The sequence below is a fragment of the Nannobrachium achirus genome (assembly GCF_963921795.1).
Source record: "Nannobrachium achirus genome assembly, chromosome: 3".
Lineage (NCBI taxonomy): Eukaryota > Metazoa > Chordata > Actinopteri > Myctophiformes > Myctophidae > Nannobrachium > Nannobrachium achirus.
Window position 1 is genome coordinate 23,266,978 of NC_137812.1, and position 21,625 is coordinate 23,288,602.

Below are 21,625 nucleotides of genomic sequence, written 5' to 3' on the forward strand. Positions count from 1 at the left end.
CAAGCTGCCATTTTAGATCTGCCATTTATTTTTTTGTTTTTTGTGAAACCAGATAAAACTAGTAAGACTCCGTTGAGACCACATGAGACTGACACAATATGTCCATAAATGGGCTTTCCCAGATATGGGCTTTATATTGATGACATTAGAAATCTCCATATATGGGCATGAAAGGGACAAGGACAGACATATATGGAGTGTGACATGAGGCGTGACTCGGTTTTGATTCGGTCCCTACGGTCGCAATAAAGGATATCCTTCCCTCTCTGAACTTAGGGTGACTTAGGGCGTCAGACATCAGTATAACACTTGGGCAAGGCTTTAATGATTTCCCCACTGACGAATTATGACGATTATGCAAAAGAAGGGATTATTATGTCAGATACTGTAAGTGAGACCAGGCATGTACTAACTGTGGCCTGGCCTAGATGTGGTCATTTTCCAAAGGAATTACCTGAGGAGGCGTGTCTTCTGTGAGGGGCGTGGCCTCTGCCGTGCTCTTCTCGGCCACCACGGTATCCGTGGCAACGGCGGCAGGGGGCCGAGGTGAACCGGGGAGGCCGGCCGTGTCTCCCACCTCGTCCACCGTCACTGTGGTGTCCATGGAATAAAGCACATTAAAATCTCACAACTTATTCATTTTTACCCATTTAGACCTTGAACGCATATCTGTGTCATCTGTGATTTTAACCGCTTTAACCATTATTTTATGCTTTACCTAGTTAAAAATATCGGATACGGTTGCCGTACAAGCTTGCCAAGCTGCGAGCTCGTAGATCTGCTATTTTTGAAAAATCGATAAAATGTATGCAAGTCTTCGAATATCTTGAGCCGATTCTATAAATGTCTTATAAATCCTTCTTCTAAATCAGTGGTTCTCAAGGACAACCAAAAGTAGATATTTGGCCGAGGACCCCCCATCTTAAAATATGTTGATCCAGGGACCCCCAGGAGCAAAGATTTGAGTTACAAAAATTTGCTTTGAAAAATATAAATTCAAATATTTTTTACAATTTTGTGCAACATTTTTCGAATGATGAAGTAGGGCTTTAATTTAGAAAAAATAAATAAAAAAACACACATATTTGAAAGTTGGAGATACAAGGTTTTGGCCGACAGTGACGATAAACGGTGCTTCCAGACACGCTGGCTTCTAATAACATCCAAATTACTTAAATGAGTGGTGGCGACTAGAGAACTTTTGAAACATACGTACCGGTGTCAGGGAGGCCGGCCGTGTCTCCAATCTCGTCCACCGTCGTGGTCTCCGTGGCAACGGACGCAGGGGGAGGAGAGCTGGGGAGGCCGGTGACGTCTCCCACCTCGTCCACCGTCGTCACAGTGGTTTCCATGGAAACGGATGCAGGGGGAGGAGAGCTAGGGAGGCCGGTGACGTCTCCCACCTGGTCTAGCGTCTTGGAGATTTCACCGCACACGGCGGCGGCGGGGGGCCGAGGTGAACCGGGGAGGCCGGCCGTGTCTCCAACCTCGTCCACCGTCACTGTGGTATCCATGGAATAAAGCACATTAACATCTCACAACTGCTTTTTTTTCTTCTTTTTTTTTATGACCAAGTCCTATATTATGCAGTGTGAAAGGATTACACAATTAAACAATATGTAAAATGATGATGCTTTGGCTGGCTCTATTATTTTAGAGCGATGCTCCTGTAAGGCCGATGCATACTCCACTAAGGAGTCGAATTTAATTTGGCTCTATAAAAGTCAGTTCATACTCTCAGGGCTAGCGCCGAAGTCGACTCGCTTGTAAATATTGGAGGTCCTAGGCATTAGAATGTTTATGGCCGATAAATGAGCTTCGCAGGGCGGATACATATCCGACTGGCCCTTGCTGGCCGCTGCACACTGGCTGGAGGTCCATTGAGCACCAGCTCCCGCCTGCGCCGGATGGGCAGAAAATGGAAAGAGAACTCGGGTCTGTGAGAGTGACACACAATGTGTATCCGCTATGCGATGTTCATTAAACGGCCACAACCATTTGGAAGTTGGCTTGTGTCTCTTCCAAACTACTAGAGTTTCCTTGGCTTCACTGCCAATAACCAACATTACAAGCTCTCAATGCGTCTGCATCGCATGGAGAGCCTGTAGATTGTCTATTTTCCCTGCGCAACATGCTTCCATATGCTTCCAGACAGACTCGTTTCTAATAAAATCCAAATGACTTAAATGAGTGGTGGCGACTAGAGAACTTCAAACCATACGTACCGGTGTCGGGGAGGCCGGCAGTGTCTCCCACCTCGTCCACCGTCGTCACTGCGGTTTCTGTAGCGACCGTGCCAGTGCCGGGGGGGTCACTCGCGTCTCCTCCCTCCTCTGCTCCCGTCACTGTGGTCTCCATGGTCTCCGCAGGGGGAGGAGAGCTGGGGAGGCCGGTGACGTCTCCCACCTCGTCTACCGTCTAGAGATTTCACCACACACATTAAGATTGGAGATGGGCTACAGTATATAATCTATATGGCAATATTGTATAACTCAATACTGTATCGATACACTAGGCTGTAGTATTGCGATAAAAAATAAATAAAATAAAAAAACAGTAAGACTCCCTAATCGGGAGATAAGCGACCGCCACGTCACATACACAAACTTTAGGCAGTCGTAGCCAATCAGGAGGGAATATGAGAAATGGGACAGATCCATGTTGATGACATGACTTTAGAGATACTGTGTACCGCTTTGCGTGATTTTAGGGCAAAATCTGTAGGAGCAGTGTCCAAAAATGTGTTTAGCAAAAAACAGCCTGATGGTGGCACTAGAAGAGGGCCATGTGAGAAATCAGGGGCGGAGGTTGTGATTTGCCATCCAAGAAGTGTGTTTGCAAAGTTTGGCATCGATAGGGCCAATGGTGGCAGAGATAAAAGTAGGGCCAAAAGTGTGCCGTGACGTGAGACACAGACGGACAGACAGCCGGGGGAGCTCTTCCCATGCATATAACCAACAGCAGAAGCAAAATATTGCAATAATGTATGTATCACATTGTGATACAATCGTATCATGAGGTTCTTGCCAATACCCATCAATCTAATCTTAATTGAGATTAAATAATTTAATTTAGTTTTTGGGCACACAGGAAGAGACAGTAAATACAAAATGAGATTTCTCGTTTGCCTTTCAGGCCTTGTAAACAAACATTGCACAGTACCGTATATGATGCATAATTTAACCACTTAAATCCTCTACAAGTTGCCACTGTACTTGGCTTGCTCTTTTGTTCCACTCTGGTCTGACTCTACACCAAATATAGCCGATCTACAAGGAAAAGGCATCCTATACCGTCGATGTGGTCTCCGTGGCCGGGGGAGACGGGGCGACGTCTCCCTTCGCCGTGGTTTCCATGGCAACGTCAGCGGGAGGACCAGGAGGAGAAGAGGGCAGGTCGGTGGTGTCGCCCACCTCGTCCACCAGCATCGCCGTAGCATCGGTGGTTTCCATGGTAACGGTAGCGGGAGCAACAGGAGGAGGAGGAGGAGAAGTGGGTAGGTCGGTGGTGTCCCCCACCTCGTCCACCACCGGCGCGGAAGCATCGGTGGTCCCGGGGAGGTCGGTGACGAACCCGACCTCGTCCACCGTCACAAACTCCCCCATGTCGAACGGGAAGTCGGGCGCCTCGTCTGCCGCCGCCTGAGGATGGGGATGAAACCGGAATTAAACCTTTTTAAAACCCATTAAGATCTGGAATTATGTTATACTTTAGGTATTGAAAAAATAGCAGGTATACAAGCTCACACCGAGTGCAAATAAATATCATTTTGGGGGTCCTTGACATGAAAAGGTTTGAGCACCGCTGACAGAGAAAGATAGGTTTTTCAGAAATCTGTTAGAAATTTAGGAGACATTTGTAGAATCGTGTCAATATATTCAAAGACAAATTGTCGTGATTTTGTGGCTCTGAAACGGCTGAAAGCCACAGCCCTGTGAGCTGAGGCCAAGACGGAAATAAGCAAGACATGGCATCTCCGGTTTACTTCCCGTATTTGCGTGACATAGGTGTACACCTTTTTGGAGGCGTTAGTAGGTTGGTGTCTATTCATTTCCAATGGGAGAGTGAACCTGAAAAAGCATTCTTTAGCTCCATGGTCACTAGGGATGTGCCGAAAGGAAAATTCTTGGCCGAAACCGAATACCGAATAATGGAAACACTCGGCCGAAAACCGAATACCGAATATTATTAATATATATTATTATGCGCATAATGTATTTTTATTGCCATTTTTGTATCATTGCTGTCATTACAGTACATTTGCTGTAAAGCTACCTTATTATGGCAAACGTGATTATGTCAAAACCATAATTATATAGGCCAATTTAGTCACAGACTCCCTTCTCAAAATATTGTGTGCCAGCCAGGGACCCACTTTTCTTATATTTATTTTACAATTTGGCTAATGTTTGAACTTAGAACTAGGATTTCTAAATACACTAGGCTACAGACACCCATTTAATTATATTTATATCACTGGGACCCCAATTTATATTAAATGTTAAAATACTAGAGTACAAATGGAACAGGTCCATTTGGTTCCATTTATTCACTGAGTTACAGACCCATTAAGTTTCCAAAAGATTCCATTTTACTTTGTTTATTAGCAATATAAAACGTTTTTATATTCAGCAAAATGTCAGTAATGGTATTGTCTGCCTCTCATTATTGTCAAGGAAGAAAGTACTGTATGTCGCTGCCTTGCTTAAGTTTCATCAAGGCAAAAAAAGCACCCTAAGACACACACCAAAAGTTTCACTTCACATGCAGGGGACGGAGGAGGGGGAGCCACAGTTGCACAGAAATCACTTTCACTTTGCAGCTTTTAATCAATGCACAAGGATTTAAGGACATTATTAGATTGCTCAGAAAATCGCGGCCCGCGGCCTTTGCTATTCCGCTAATCGCTAATGTTTTTCTTTTACCGCAATGCGGTAAATTATTTTAACATGGACTATATGGAGGCGCGCCCGAGGAACAGCAGCCCTCCGTTCCCTTTGTTTACAAGTTTCAACAATCTAGATTCTAGCTAACGCTGTTGGCCACACCAACTACTGTGGCATGCTGATGCTGCTTTTTGAGAGATTATACTGGACCCCTGTTCTTCACAGTATTCGGTGCTATACTATTCGGTTTTAAAAACAATACGTCCGAAAACCGAAAATGCATTTTTAGCCATTTTCGGCCGAAAATTTTCGGTGCCGAATATTCGGCCTCATCCCTAATGGTCACTGAACTAAACATTGGACCCAAACGTCACAAGCCACACAATATTAAAATGGCTTTTTTCAGAGACACAAATAACGTGAAAATCAGGATTATTGAACGCTTTAACTATTGAAAAAATAGCAGATATACAAGCTCACAGCGCAGCACCGAGTGCCGCGCTGTGAGCTTGTAGATCTGCTATTTTTGAAAAAGTCGTGAAAATGAGGGTTAGGGTTCTTTGAATATATGTATTTTTAAAGCGAACGTTTGCAACTCAAATTTTGCTTCTGGGGGGGTCCCTGGAACTAAATATTTTGAGATGGGGTCTGTGGCCAAATACATATCATTTTGGGGGTCCTTCACATTGACCTTTTCGTTGACGATGGCTAGCCACATTGCTGGTTTTTCAAAAAATCTTAGAAGGATTCAAAAGACACTTATAGAATCGGGTCCAAATTCAAATCTTCAAGATTTTTCAAAAATAGCAGATCTACAAGCTCGCAGCGCGGCACTCGGTGCCGCGCTGTGAGCTTGTAGATCTGCTATTTTTCAATAGTTAAAGCATAAAATAATGATACACAATAATGTGTACCCGTTCTGAATGGGTTATTATCCACCTCTCTCTGTGCCGGCAACACACTCTCGTGGGATCTAGCACCAGTAAACATGGGACGTGCGCGAGATCTGCCGTCAGACACCGGCACCCACTTAGGAGGCTATTTGCAGGCTTGTAGGGCATGTCGCACTCTACCAGGATGCCCTATCTTGACATATTAAAGCTGAGGTCTTGGGGTAGCTGACCTTTTTGACCTCGTCTCTCCTGGAGCTGCGTCTGCTGCCCTCCGACCTGGACCCTGAACCGGAACCTTCCCTGTGGTTCCTCCTCCTGTCCCTCCTCTCCGCCTCCTTCCTCTCAGCCTCCTTCTTCTCCGCCTCCTTCCTCTCCTTCTCCCGTCTCTCCCTGCAGGGGTTGGAAAGAATAACAAAAAATACAAACATTTTAGTTTGCACATTTCTTTTTCTTTCCATGAAAATCAAGCTTTAGAAAGAAAAAATATAAGTAACTTTACTAATGTTTACAAAACTAATTAGAACTTAAATGTTATTAGTTTTAGTCTTAATATTAGCCAAATATTCTCCAAAAAACTATTAGGCCTATATTTAAATTTAACAGACAACTTAACCTCTTCAAAAACTAAATGCATAAACCAACTTAGCAAAAAGTGAAAAACTAAAATAACCAAAAAATAAAAATGAATAAACAAATACAAAAGGTATAGTAACCTGGTCTCTCTGTCCTTCTTGGCCCTCTCTTTCCTCTCCCGCTCCCGGAGCTCTCGCTTGGCGTCGCTTTCCTTCTTCCTTTGCCTCGCTTCCTCCTCCTCCTCTTCCTGCGTTTTTACCCGCTTCGCCGCCGCCGCCGCTTCCTTCTTCTTCTTCTCCTCCTCCGTCGCCGTTTTCACGGCGCTTTTGCCTTTGGAGGTCTCTGCCTTTGCTGCTGCTGCCGCCGCCCTGGCGTCAGCGGGTCGGCTGGCCGTGCTCGTCCGGCATTCCACGAGCAGCGCGTCCACCATGTCCGATGTCACCTGGAGCAACAGGACACGACGCAAGGAGCTTTCAGAGTTGGAATCAACTTCATTGCCACTTCACAGGTTTACAGGTTTAAAAACTGTGAGTGAAATTTGTTTTAGTGCAAGCTCTATCGTTTTTGTTATGTCCATAAAAGAAATAAAGGGAAGAAGAAAAAGAAGGGGGACAAGGGGAAGAGAGCGAGAGAGCGAATTTATCTACATATTTACATATAGTATCTATCCAGTGTACTAATGCCTCGGCCAGACGGAACTGGAAATGTCATATATCCCGGTTTTTCAGATATCCACAAAGAAAAATAATTAGGTCCACACGACAAAGATATCTAGGTCTAAAATAATCGGAGTCCCCAGCAGACCTCAACTAGGGGGACAAGCACACACATAGAAAAGTCTTCAGAGATATCCGGGTTCCATGCCTACATGGATCCAGTGAATCGGATATTTTTCAATGTCTTCACTTATTTATCCGGTTAAAAAAATATTGAGTTTCTCGGCCGAAATATCCAGCTTTGTGTGGCTGCAAGCCCCAACCGCACAAAGAAATGTCTAGCTTCAGAAATATCCAGCTCTGTGTAGCCGGTACCTAAGTACCTGAGGTAAGACATAAGTTGTGTTGTGTGTTTTTCCTGAGATTAAAATGCATTACAGATGCAAACCGTTGTCTAAATGAAATATCCGACACGATTAAGCGTCCATAGAAGAGATGCTGGCTTCTGTGGAATCCAAATGATTGAAATCAATCGTGGCGACTGACAACTCTGATCCACGCATACCTTAGGAAGCGCCATATCTTCAGGTTTGCCGGACGAGACCTCTCCATCGACGGAGCCGGATGCCTGGGTCTCAGCTGGTCCAGAGTCGGTCTTGTCCAATTGCTCTCCCTCTCGTGGTGCCTCGTCGCCTGCTTGGCTCTCTTCGGGTTCCTTGGCGATCACCGCTTTGGTTTCGTCAGCTGTCGCATCCGCCACGATGTCACAGACCTGCGTGGGAGCGCCGGAGGATATCTGCTCGCTGACCTTCGGGTCCTCCGGCTGTTTGCTCGGTTCTTTGTCATCAACTGAACCTGTCAAACAGTCAAGATGACATTTTAGTTGATATGTTAATCACTGAGTCATTGCTGTGTTTTTTAATGGCACTGAACATCTAAACATAAATGATGTCAGTATTCCTTTTAGGCTTTGCAAACAGGGCAGATATGCAAATGCAAATGACTGAAATACTGTATACACAAAGAAATGACTGGGGAAGACAATAAATAATGTGCTTTACATACAGTATCTACAGGATCATTTCGTTTGATATATACATTTTTTTTTACACAAATCTTCTCGTCTTTTCAGATGGGGAGGAAGCGGTGTGTGGCCAAATATAAATCAATATGGGGGTCCTTGGCACGCAAAGGCTTGAGAACCGATTTAGAAGGCTTTTAATTTAAAAATCGGGCCTCAGGGTCTCAATGGGTAAAATAACTGCAACCAGCGACAGGATTTACCGGCGGTTTGGTCCTTGCCGCTGCTCTCAGCGCCGTCTCTCGACATCCCCTCCTCCTCCTCCTCCTTCAGCTTCTTGGCGTCTAAGTCACTCTTGAGCGTTGCACTACTCGTAGCGGATTCTATGTGCGCTTTCGCGGCCATGTCGTCACCCTCCGCGTTTCCGTTGTCCGCGATGGTGACGGCGTCCTCTTTTTTTGGCGCCTCTGCTGCGGGGACAGCCGCGTCGTTCTCTTGAGGTGCCGCCGTGTCCTCCCGAGCAGCGGCGGTGGCCGCTGGGTGGCCGTCTGCGCCGTTGGCGGGTGACTCCTGGGGACGGACAGACAAAAAAAAAAGGACACGTCAAGCTCAGTGTTACCATGTCTGCTTATTCACCTTATGGGCTCTATGCACAGCAGCCATAAAGTAAAGAAATTGGTCCTTACTTCCTTCACAGGTCTTCAAGGGATATTTCACTTTCATAAAAACTTTTGGTCATTTTATCATCTAATCAGGCTTTTATGAACACCCTGTACAGATTTTAATTTGCTTGATTCAATATTTACTATTTAGATATTTGATGTAAATGTCACCAGGCTCTCCAGGCCCAGGGCCTCTCCCCATACACACCCATTGCAACTTCAAACTCCATTTTAACCATGATAGATTCATTAAAAACACCCATTATTTGTTGATTCATACTACCCTCCTAATACGTGAGCAGGCCGTGTTTTTTCAATAACTTTTTTTCATTTATTTTTAATAATTCTTTGGGAAAATGGAAAAAATGTAATACAATAATAAATCATTAAAAATAAATGAAAAGAGTTAAATGAATAAACTACATGTCCAGGTTGCTGCTGGTGTCGAGAGAGTAATTGGTACCTTGGGTGTGTCCAGGTAGGTGGTGATGACCTTGCCCTGGGTGCTGGGTTTGGGGTCTGCCTTGCGGGTGAAGGACAGGGGACAGCTCTGGACGATGCAGGGGTACTTCTGGAAGCGCTTGTGGATGGCCAGAGCCAGGGCGGCCGTGGCCATCTCACAGATCATCTGACATGAGGCGGAAACCAGGGCAGAATGGGCAACCAGTTCACATGAATACATACAAGGGTGCATAAACAAATACCTACCGATCAGATTACAGGGTAAAGTAAAAATAAACTTTATGTCATTGGCTCAATGTGGGGTCTGGGGAAACGATAAACGATAATATCGCTTATCATCCCATCCCTACTGTCCTTGACACAAAAAGGTTTTGAGCATCACTGCTAGTATGTACAGTCATCAGTGTCTCACCATGCTGTGGTTGAGTACCAAGCTGTTGTGCACCGTTCCAAAGCGCTGCACCAGTTTCTGGACATCGGTCGGGCCGCTGGGCGTGTCCGGAACGTTGCCGATCACCAACAGACTGCTCCAGCCTACGGTTGCTAGCGCCCCCTAAGGGAGAGGGGGAGGAGGGGATCCATCCATTATAGCATGGCACATTATAGCCGTGCTATGAGCTTGTACATCTGCTTTTTTAAAAAATTTTAAGGATGAAAATGTGTGCAAATCCACGGATATATGGAATTCTGTGGACAAATACATATGCTGTACTTCTAGGGGTCCTTGACATGAAAAAGACTGACCAGTCATATATACTGTAGAAACAGTTTTCACAGAAAACTGTAACATTTATAGAATTTGCCTAAGGTCTAAATAATTAATTACACCAATGTAGTCAATGAGATCAAGTTCAGCAGTTATTAACCAGTGGAATCAGGAAATCACTTCAAGCACTAAACATTCTTCGTACAGCAGATAGTGGAAAACAACCGAATCTCAGCGGCAGGCAAGGAGGCCAACCGAAGTATCGAGGGCACGACCACCAGGTTTCTGAAAAGCTTCTACCCGGTTGAACTACCGTTGAAAAAAAGGCCTGACAACCCTCTGTCATCAGGCTAGCCCCACTCTAACCTAACGCGGAACAGTTTGTGTAGGCAGATGGGCGGGCGCGGCGAATCTCTCCGCGAGTCTCTGGCCAATAGCATGTGTTCTCCTCCCCCCACCCCCCTCTGCTCAGCGCAGAGAACGCTGCTGCGTCATGACGTCAACACATTCGGTGCGACGCTCTCTGCACTCTGAGTGGTTAGGGAAATTCTACACTTCCTCCAACAGTGATCATAACGCGATCACCCAGGCTTCTTTTTCTTCCAATCGCCAAAAGAAGCCTGGGCTAGCCCTGGACTTTTCCTTTCTGAATCTACCATGTGGATTTTACCAGTAAAGGTTAAAGCCCTCTGGGGACTACTTCCACTTTTATCTCATGTACAATGATGCCTTTTGGACCCAACATAGTGCTACGACCTCTGTGTCAAACCTCATGTACATACTGTACAAGCTGAATTATGCTAGAGTGTGTATATTGTCGCTATCTGGCAGCCAAAGTTGACTTGATTTGTGCCCATAACACAAGAGCAGGGGTCAGCAACCCGTGGCTCTAGAGCCGCATGCGGCTCTTTAGCGTCACCCTAGTGGCTCCCTGGAGCTTTCTCAAAAATGTATGAAAATGAAAAAAGATGGGGGGAAAAAAAATATTTTTTGTTTTAACGATTTTTTTATCGTCACTGTAGGGCAGAAACCTTAATATCTCCAAGTTTCAAATTTGTATGTTTTTTTTTTTTTTTCGCAAAGTAAAGCATCATCATACAAGACTGACGCACAAAAGTAGTGAAAACAGCAGATCTACAAGCACACAACGCCTCGCAAAGCGTGTCGTTGTGTGCTTGTAGATAAGCTGTTTTCACTAGTTTAGTTCATTTTTTAAATGATAAATACAAAACAAAGTTTTGGACATACAAGGTTTCCAGCCGACAACGACAATATATAAGGCTTTTATATTTTTTTGCGGCTCCAGACAGACTTGCTTTGGGTTTTTTTGGTCCAATATGGCTCTTTCAACATTTTGGGTTGCCGACCCCTGCACAAGAGGAAAAGGCTGGATACTTACTAATGGGTCTTGTGATACCTTCAGAAGATTGTACAAGGCAACCTGCAGGGACAGTTAAGATTATTTTCAGTACAACAGAAATACTGAGAAAACTGCATGAGACTAGGTTATGTCCCCAAAAGACAGAAACCCTACAAGCTTTATGTTATGTCTGTGTCAAATACATTAGGAGTGAAGCAGAGAGGATGAGTAAGAAGCGTACCGGCGTGTTGCGACTGACGGCCTGTTTAAAGTTGGTCAGCGTCAGCGGAGAGTCGTTGATTTTGGCCGGGATGAAGCTGTGGACTTTCACCATCTCCTCCGCGGTCTCTGCGTCCGGCATCAACAGCAGCGCCTGGCCCACAAACAAGCAAACAAACAACCTTTCAACTTCCAGGCTGTCCCAACATTTTCACTGTTTTAAACAAATGAACCCAAGCATCCCTATGCTGGGCATGTTTTAAAAGGGATAGCGGAAATAGCACTTGAATCAGTTTAGATCTATTTGCAGTGAGGAGATTTGGTGTAGAGGGAAGAAAAATGACAGGACCAATTACAGGCCCATGATGGACCCCGGTCAAGAAAGCAAGTTGATATTTTGTTTGGGGGGATGATCGAAATTAAAACATGTGTGAACCACTGATCTAGGAATAAATAGATACAAATACATTCATAATAAGTTGAAGCAGCACCAAGTTAGTGAATAAATAAATAAAGTAAGATTATACAACTGTATTGCAACATCAATTCAAAATATTACTGTAAATGAAATCCCATCGTGTGATAAATTACATGGTATCAGAATGGCATACTCGCCGACCCGGATACCACCAGCATTTTTAGGCAGTATCGGCAGCTATAGGAACAACTCTTAACACCCACCTTTCCTAGCTGTTTGGCCAGGATGAGGTCAGTGGGTGCTGCAAACGGTTGGGCCAGTTTGATGACATCACTCTCAGTCCAGCCAGTCTCAGGAAGTCCAGTGATCAACACAGTGCCCTTCTGAGACAAAACAAGTTACACGTCAACACAATGGCTGCAACTATAGATTATTCATGTGCAAAGTCTTGAAATGGCACATCTGTACTGCACAATACAGGTTGGACAAAATTACATTTCATTCACATAACAAGTTGAATAATAGAGCTTTAAGTCACATAACAGTGTTTACAAGCTCACAAAGTGTCCCATCAGTGGTCAATGTGATCATGTAGGAGTAATGGAACATTAGAAATTAGACATGCATACCTCTTCTGAGGTTTTCTTGCCAAGTTTCAGCCCATTTCCTGTAGGGGAAAACAGAGCAGGAGGATGACAGGCTTAAAGTTTGCATAGACCACCTTAGATTGCACTCCTATTTCTTACTATGTTGAGAAAGACAGTAGGAAAGCTGAGAGGGAGACAGCGTAGGGGAGAGAGACAGTAGGAAAGATGAGGGAGACAGCGTAGAGGAGAGAGACACTAGGAAAGCTGAGAGGGAGACAGTGTAGTTGAGAGAGACACTAGAAGCTGAGAGGGAGACAGTGTAGTTGAGAGAGACACTAGGAAAGCTGAGAGGGAGACAGTGTAGTTGAGAGAGACACTAGGAAAGCTGAGAGGGAGAAAGTGTAGTTGAGAGAGACACTAGGAAAGCTGAGAGGGAGACAGTGTAGTTGAGAGAGACACTAGGAAAGCTGAGAGGGAGACAGTGTAGTTGAGAGAGACAGTAGGAAAGCTGAGAGGGAGACAGTGTAGTTGCGAGAGAGTAGGAAAGCTGAGAGGGAGACAGCGTAGTTGCAAGAGAGTAGGAAAGCTGAGAGGAAGACTGTAGCGTAGAGGAGAAACAGTAAGAAAGCTGAGATGGAGACAGCGTAGGAGAAACAGAGACATAGAATGAACTTCTGGATCTAGGTTCTAGATCAGGTTCCGTTCCAGATTATTGTAACCATGGAGCTCTCACAGAACCAGCTTGGGTTTCCACCAGTTTTAAGCAGAACCACTGTAGTTAGGGGGCAGCATAGTTGAATGGTTAGAGAGCCTGCCTCGGTAAGGAGGGTCCTAGATTCATGAAACGATACTTTAAGTTCGTCAGGAAAAAAAAGAAAAAAAGAAAAAACAGGCGCTCACAGGAGGTAAAAGTGGAAAGTGTTAATGGTGCGATCACCTCCGTTTTTAAGTTTGTCAGTTTTATTCTCTCCATTGATTTTGGTGTCATCTTACCTGAATCCTCACAATCTGTGGTAGAACTTTCCAGGGTAGATATCCTGTGAAGACAGATACACAAGTAGTTTTACCTCTGATGTTAGAGACTAGACGGGAGAGAAGAAGAGAAGGGAGAGAGAACACGCAGGGCAGAAAACATCTAACATACCCTTTGCTGGATGTTGATCCGTCTGCCTCTGATTTCTGAAAGGAAGTAGACAACGCCATAAATAAAATGCATACACAAGAATATGCATCACATAAAGAACCAAGCACCATTGACAAACATTATATATGTAGATGCCGGCACCTCATGAACCAAATTGACTTGTAAGGGTCCATTTGGTTCCATGTGTACACTCTCAGAGTTATGGGGGTTCGTGACCTAATGCAGTGGATATCAAAACTGGTCATTAGCTCAATGTGCAACATTGGCCAAATTGTCCCATATCTCCACAAAAAGGTATTTTCACCATAAGTATCTGTGGAACGGAGTCAAGTGCTCAGGGTGGGGTCGTCCCCGGTTCAAATATGAATCGTTTTGGGGGGTTGTGGCCTGAAAAGGTTGAGTATAACTGGCCTAATGCATGCCCAACACCCTTGAAAAGTGTGTGAGTTTGAGAATCAACTGGTGTAAACCCATCAAACGGTGTGCAGACATACCTTGGCTAAGGTGGCAGTAATGGTCTGATCTCTGATGGACAGGCTGGGAGAACGGGCCAGAGCCAGAGCATCCTCTGCCGCTACCATGCACACTGACGCCTGGCAACACAACACAATCACATCCTGTTATTGGACTGGTGCGTAGCAAAGATTGGCACTAATATCACAAACAGAACCAGTGCTCTAATACAGTGGTTCTCAAACAGTGGTCCTTGGACCACCAGTGGTCCTTGAGGGGGTTCCAGCCAGGTGGTCCCCAGCTAAATGATGGAGAGTTGGTCATCAAATGGACCCTTATACTGTACATCTTTAACTCTTCAGTGTCAACTGAAACCAAATGTAATTTACGCTCTCAAGAGTTCAATTATTGTTAAACATCTGCATTACTTAATTTAAGTTTAATCAACTTTTATCTCACCCATGGTAACACATCAATAAAGCATATGATTGTGGACAAAATCCTATCTAATCCTATCCAATGATAACAAAATATAATAAGTCTTGGGTCTGAGACACTAAATCTCACGGTGGTCTCTAGCTCAAATGGACCCCGATATGAAAAGGGTTGAAAACCACGGCTCTAATAGATGGCTAGCCTCTTACAGTGTGCATTAAGTGTGCATTTTTCACGTCAAGGAGGCAGGGAGTACCTTCTGTCCACTGTCCTTCTCCCCATTGGCCTCGCTGCCGCCGGACAACAGGACCACGTTGTTGATCTTTCCGAAGCTCCCGACCAGATCCTTGACCTCGTCCTCTGTGGCGGCGGCGGGGATGCCCGTCAGGTAGACCAGACGAGCTGCAACGCTGTTGGAGGCCTGGGCACTGGCGGTGGGCACTTTCTTCTTCTTCTTGGCTGCTGGAGCTTTGGCAGACTGCAAAACACACAGACTTTTTTATAGATTGTGGAAGAAGTCCTCATTTTAGTCAATTAAAATAAATTAAATAAAAATGAATAAAATGCACACACCAGGCTACTTTATGTATGGAATCACCAGTGGGTGAAATTTGCTTAGCACAAGCTTAAGAACTCATTTAATAATTTCATACAAAAGGTCTAAGAAGACCCACCGTGTCCACAGGCTTGGAGCTCGCTGGCTTAGTTATCTTTGTCCCAGGCTTAACTGGCGTCTTTACAGGGGTCTTGGTAGACGATGGTAGTTTGCGCTTGGCTGAGTCGTCGCGCTTGGCAGAGTCACTGTGCTTGGCTGATTCGCCTCGCTTGGCCGAGTCGCCGCGCTTGTCCGAGTCGCCGTGCCGGGCAGTGTCGTCCCGCTTCGCTGAGTCATCACGGGGACGCTTCAAGCCATCGCGGGAAGAACGTCCTGTAGCCGCAGATTTGAGACAGGAGAAAGGGAAAGAATTAATAAAGAATGGAGACACACAGAGATCTCTAATCTTAAAATAATAACCGAAAGTAGACGATCTTTCAGTTGTAGATCGGCTACTTCCACTGCTCAACATGCTTCCATAGAAGACATGCTGACTATGGAATCCAAATGACTGAAATCTGAGAATTTAATCCAAGAAGATTTTTACACACAAAACGACACAGACAGTAATGAGTTTTCCTAATTGTATTTAGTTGACCTGTGTTCCCCAGGGCTCTTTACTAGGTCCTTTCCTGTTTTACCTCCACACAAAAATGTCTCTTCATAAAAAAAAGCCTTAGGCCATACTGAGGGGAGAAGCAGGGATTGCAATGGTTTAACTCCACATTAAGTTGAGTTACTATGGAACAGGTCCATTGCGTTATAATGTACAATAAACAAATAATGACGTAGTGTACTTTTAAACCTAAAAGTTTCAAGTCCCTTGATATATGAATATAATTTGCTAGAACAGTAGAATAAAAAGAGCGAAAACACAGATTAAAATAAAAGTCCTCAATTGAGTGAACTAAAGGGTTTCCTGCAGCACTTTACAGGCCAGGCGCCCCGCCCGGCCTGAAAACCCCCCCGCCCCCCCAAGGGACTAAAAAAAAAAAAAAAAAAAAATTTTTTTTTTTTTTTTCTCAAAAAAAGTTTTTGGACCTCCAACAATGTACTAGGCATGATCGCGATCGCGAAATTGCATGTTTAACCCCCATACCAACCCTATCTTTCAAACATGGCAGCCATGTTTGTTTACATTTGAAGAAAACATAAGGGCTGGTATCTCCTGAATGCCTATTCAATGTTGAATAAATGTGAATGATAGCATGTAGTTGTGTTTTCCGTCATCATGGGCACATTCATGTGTTTTTTATAGGGCAAAAATAAGAATTAATATAAAAAATTAAGTGAATTAATTACTCGAATTAATTAATTAATTATCAAAAAATTTCGGCGCACGCGCTTTGCGCGTGCGCCATGAGACCCCCCCCTGGTCAAGACTTTTTCCTGCAGGAAACCCTGAAACCTATTTGTGACCTCAGGTGTGTCACTATAAGAGTAGGGTTTAAAGACATTAATGAATACGTTCAAATTAACAGAATTTGTGAGGAAGTGAAAGGAGAGAGAAGAAGACATGCTGACCTGGTGATTGGCTGGCTCTCCTCTCCGGTCGATGAGAGCGGTTGGGGCTGTGGACACCGCTGGGCCGCGTCTCTGTGCGACGGACATGCTCTTCTGCTACACAATGGACAGAGGGAACATAACTCAAACTTTCCACGCACTGTGAGCTTGCAGATCGGCTATTTTTGCTACTTGTGTGTGACACTATAAGCCTACTGTAAACGATTCGAAGTAGGGTAACGATAACAGAACGCAGGGGCAAATTCTAAACAATTTTAATATCAAACACTTTCAACCTGTCGTCCTTATTTTTGTCATTATTAGTGAAAATGTATTCATTATTTATTTATCTTTTAAATCTCACATTTTCAAAAAAATAGCAGAAAGACAAATTCATAAGCTTGGTCTGGCATGTGATGTACATCAGTGGTTTCCAAACGTTTTAGCCCAGAACCCAAATTGGAAATAAGACATTTGCCCGGTACCCAAACAAGTTAAAATAGCCGATCTTGTAGATCGTCTATTTTCACTACTTCTTAAACATTTGTTTTCCAATTTATGAAATTTCTATTGTTTATTCACTTGTTTATTTATTTTTCTTTAGTTTATTCATGAAATTACTTAAAAATAAGGGGACCCATAAAAATGTGTCCGCGACCCACAAATGTGTCCACGCGGCCCACTGTTTGAGAAACATGATAATGTACAGTACCTTGGTGGTGAGGACGGTGAGCATGATGGTGGGGCTGGTGGTGGTAGGGTCTCCTGTACTGCCTGTGAGCGTGGGGACCCCCACCACCCAATCCTCCTGCTTGCTTGGGTGGGCTGGGAGAGTAGGAGAGGGAGCGGGATACGGAGCGAGAGGGAGAACGATGCTCCTTGTTGGCTCCTTGGTGCTGCCAGGCGGGGCGGCCGGCATCCTGGCCCGGAGGAGAGTGCTCCCTCCTACGCAGGAGGTAGACGGACAGGGCAGTCACGATTAATATGACGATTTTACATGACAATTTATTGTCACTCAAACAATTGCGATTAACGATTAAATTGTGTTTTGGCTTTTAGGCTTTGTAGTTGCACATGGCAGATATGACAGATAACCTAAATATACAAAAATGTTATACTTAAAAAAGAACATTGATAGTGGACATAGCCGATCTACAAGCTCACTTGTGAGCTTGTAGATCTGCTATTTCCACTATCTTTCAACATTTTTCTACATGTAAACGATTATGCATTTTCAAAGTACTCTCTAGGCAACCTACGTAGAGAGTACTTTGGCAATTCAAGTTACTGACCTTGGTAGCTTGGGTTTCCAGTCGGGGTATCTACACACACAGACACATACACGCACACGCACACACACAGAGTAACCATCAGTTAAATACAAGTGGGGCTTAGACAAAACTCGTGTTTTACTTTGGTCAACACTGGTCCTGCCCCCTCCACAGACCAATCAGATCCCACAAGGCTTTCCAGACTGTAAAGCGGAGTGAGAAAAAACTAAGCGCTGAATGTAGCAAGCAGGCTGGATCCCAGGCTAGTTGTTTATGTCTAACCTTTAAATTTTACCATCACTTATAATAATTATATGATACATTATGATATGACATGACGTATTTGGTCGTCTACAGCAGTGGTTCTCAACCTTTTCCGGCCGCGACCCCCAAAATAATCATAATTGAACTGGGGACCCCCACCCTGACGAGCACTAAGGGTTGAGGCATTAGATTTTGTATCACGGTTCTATTGTGAAAATAGCAGATGTACATGCTCACAACGAGCATGTAGATTGGCTATTTTCACAATTTCAGCTATACAACCTTATGCCGGTTTGTTTACTGTTGAGTGAGAAAACAGTGTTGCACTTTAAGTTAATCATCTGGGGACCCCCCAAAATCCCTTGGGGACCGTCTTGGGCCGACCCACAGGTTGAGAACCACTGGCCTATAGGAGCCAAAATGTCTGTTATAGTTCAGCTTTGTCATTGTAGCAGCTAATATAACTATGGTCAGTTGGCAGAACTACCACACCACCGGCACCGACCTGTGTTAGACAGTGTCTAACCATGATATTATGTAAATTAAAGTATAACCATCGCCACCTATTGACTTACGGTTTGATCTAGAATTTAATGACACAACCCACCTGCAATTGTTACTGTTAATTGTGTGTTGCTGGTTTGTCTTCCTATTTTTACAAATAGTTAACAAGTTATATTTTATGTTATGCACTTTGTTTAAAAAAAGGTGCTATATAAAAACGAATTTAAAATATTAAAATGCATTAATGCACCCCTTTTCTCCTCAGACTGAGTAATCAGAGGATGACCAAAGCTTCTATACAACACAGATTGTCTATTTCCACTTCATATTTCTCTGCTTGCCCCCCAGAATAGGGGCGCTAGGGTTCATGTGGCTAATGCCTCCTCACTTGTTGCGTAGGTCACGGCAGGCCGCAGTGTGCCCAACAGTATTTATGTGATCAGTCCAATCCTAGAGATAGATATATGAGAGAGAGAGAGAGAGAGAGAGAGAGAGAGAGAGAGAGAGACAGACAGGAGAGTCAGGAGGGAAAAAAATGGAAATTATCCTCAAAATATTTAGGTGCAGGTAACTTTGAGGCACAAAGCAAAAAAGCATAGTAAAATGCAGATCGAAATCAAATTGAAACAGAAAGCAGCTATGTTAAAATGCCCACCTACCATCTTAGAAGGCCGTGTACTACAAAAGACATTCATTTCAGCTTGCCTTCTAAGACGCTGACGCGTCACATCTCCCCTGACTCGTCACTACAAGCCTACTTTTCATTTCTGGTGGCTGCCGGCTGTACATTTCAAGCTTGAACATGTTAAATATGCAGATATTAAAACATACAACTATACAGTACTTTTCTCTGGTGTGTGCAGGTCTTTTTTTTCTCTTTTTTCCCCCCACAATAAATCCATATCAAAATTAGCTTATAAATAAACAATACTTTCCAAATGATTCTCTAGTACTGACTAAGTATATTAGCCATTGGCCAGAAACCATGTATGTCTTGTCCATATTTCATCTTTCAACATTTCTTTTAAATAATTCATAAAAGAATGCCCCATTTTATAATTTGTAGTAGGACGTCCAACAAAAGAAAAAATATATATACAACACCTACAATCACAAGGGACACCAGATTTAAAGCGCTTAAGTCTATGGTTTTATTACTAAATAACTACATTGTCACAGACACTTAGTATTAACTGTTAAGTTTGTTTGTTTTTTTCATACATTTTCTGTTTTGGACATAAGGTTTCCACACCGACAGCTAATATATGGGCTGGATACTCTTATCAACATTTTAACTGTTTTCTCCTTAAACTACTTGATCACGTTACAGCGTCACACAAAAGCGTCAAAAGAAGCAGATCAACACGCTCAAAACTTTTCCGCTACGTGTTTCGAGCTTGTCGATCTGCAACTTGTTTCGGACATATGAGGTTTACACCTGACGGAGACGATCATGCACACATGACACTAGGGTACATGGGCTTTGACATGACATGTTACAAATAACAAAAGCACCGTCCTTACAAGTAGGCTATGGGCCAAACAGAATTGACCGACGTAGATCGTGGATTTTGTCACAAAACCTCTCTTTGTTGCACTTCAATGGTTTTTTTTTCTCCCCTTTAGCAGATGTGTTTTGTGTCCTCTCAACTTCAAATAATTCAGTGCAACCCATCTTTCGTAATTGAGTACAATAGAAAGTAAGAAAAGAAAAAAAAATGTTTTAATTTAATTATATAATCATAATAATAATGGGGAAAATACATTAAACAGCATTATTTGAATTAAGTGAAAATGGCATTTTTGGATTAGTAAAGATCGTTCTAAAGAAAAAAGATGCAAGTACAGGAATGTTCAGAGCAATAAGATCCATCTAAGATCGGGGAAGTGCCACAACATCCAATTGGCTGAATGGAAGTTAAACAGGGAAATCTAGATATTCTATAATTATAATGCCTCTTTACCGACTCACTGCTGGCCTAACAGTATAGGTCTTCATTATTTAGGCCAGTGGCTCTCATTGCTTTTCAAATTGAGGATCCTAGAAACACTGTGACTCAGAATGAAGTTTGGTCCTAAATTGCTATAGATTAAAATAGAATAAAAAACATAGTATGTAATTCAACTAAAAAAAATTACATTGTTATCCACACATACGGTATATGCGCAAAAGTACAATTGTGATATTGTATTATCATTTGATGGACACTAAATGTGCAAGGGCCATTTGCCTAAAGATGTATTAATAACATAATTATATTAAAGAATCACTGCACCCAAAAAGTGATAGAATTAAACTGAACTGCGATTATTTCTGTAAGAGCAGAAATGGTTATGATTTGTTGAATCCCTGTGAAGGCATGTGAATTTTCAAGTAATCCCTTTAATCAAATATAGAAATATCGTATTTAGTTTTGTATTTTGGCTGGAGCAAATGTAAGGCAAAAGGACAAACCAAACTTGTTTTCATTACTTTTTGATTATCATTGCCACTTCTTAGAGAGTACTTTGGAAATGCAAGTCATACCGACCTTGGTAGCTTGGGTTCTCATAAACTGATAATCTTAAATTCATATAAAAACAGGCTCTTAGTTCCAACAGCAACTGAAGACAATGTGCTCAAACTGCTCATTTGTCTTTTTACACCGTTCTCTCTTCAAGTAAACAAAGGAACATTAGGTAATTGTGTTACTAGAAATAAGATACCTTGTCAGTTGTATGATGACAGTATAATGTCTTTACACTTTTATTGAATCATTAAAGTATGTATTGGTCCTGATTGATGTGTAAACAAGGACCCTAATAAGGTTACTCATGAACTCCCAACAACTTCAACTGCAAAACATCAGGGATTCTAATCTGTGTAGACTGATAATTTGCTAAAGTGTCAAATGTTTTAATCATTTTGAAAAACTCAAGATTCGATAAAGCTAGTTTGAGAACATTTAGGCCAACAAAGTCTTTCAAAAATAGCTTGCAGAAGCTTATAGATCTGCTATTTTTTAAACGTCTT

General features: G+C 43.1%; 1 protein-coding gene across 2 annotated transcripts in view; it reads right to left on the bottom strand.

Moving 5' to 3' along the window:
* Positions 1–21,625, bottom strand: part of LOC308281807 (uncharacterized protein) — a 33,686-nt gene that overhangs the window by 5,075 nt on the left and 6,986 nt on the right. The window contains exons 3-25 of one of the 2 annotated variants that reach the window (XM_080722118.1): positions 19,001–19,062; positions 17,866–17,895; positions 17,286–17,518; positions 16,595–16,690; positions 15,150–15,403; positions 14,732–14,953; positions 14,082–14,180; positions 13,588–13,622; positions 13,437–13,480; positions 12,486–12,523; positions 12,120–12,239; positions 11,461–11,592; positions 11,259–11,300; positions 9,566–9,706; positions 9,155–9,319; positions 8,293–8,599; positions 7,574–7,863; positions 6,493–6,794; positions 6,010–6,169; positions 3,294–3,641; positions 2,226–2,418; positions 1,217–1,501; positions 455–591 (exon numbers count right to left, since the gene is read on the bottom strand). In XM_080722118.1, coding sequence (XP_080578244.1) covers positions 455–591; positions 1,217–1,501; positions 2,226–2,418; positions 3,294–3,641; positions 6,010–6,169; positions 6,493–6,794; positions 7,574–7,863; positions 8,293–8,599; positions 9,155–9,319; positions 9,566–9,706; positions 11,259–11,300; positions 11,461–11,592; positions 12,120–12,239; positions 12,486–12,523; positions 13,437–13,480; positions 13,588–13,622; positions 14,082–14,180; positions 14,732–14,953; positions 15,150–15,403; positions 16,595–16,690; positions 17,286–17,518; positions 17,866–17,895; positions 19,001–19,062 — 3,735 coding nt within the window. The remainder of the gene's footprint in view (positions 1–454; positions 592–1,216; positions 1,502–2,225; positions 2,419–3,293; positions 3,642–6,009; positions 6,170–6,492; positions 6,795–7,573; positions 7,864–8,292; positions 8,600–9,154; positions 9,320–9,565; positions 9,707–11,258; positions 11,301–11,460; positions 11,593–12,119; positions 12,240–12,485; positions 12,524–13,436; positions 13,481–13,587; positions 13,623–14,081; positions 14,181–14,731; positions 14,954–15,149; positions 15,404–16,594; positions 16,691–17,285; positions 17,519–17,865; positions 17,896–19,000; positions 19,063–21,625) is intronic. The other variant, XM_080722119.1, reaches the window with a different exon arrangement.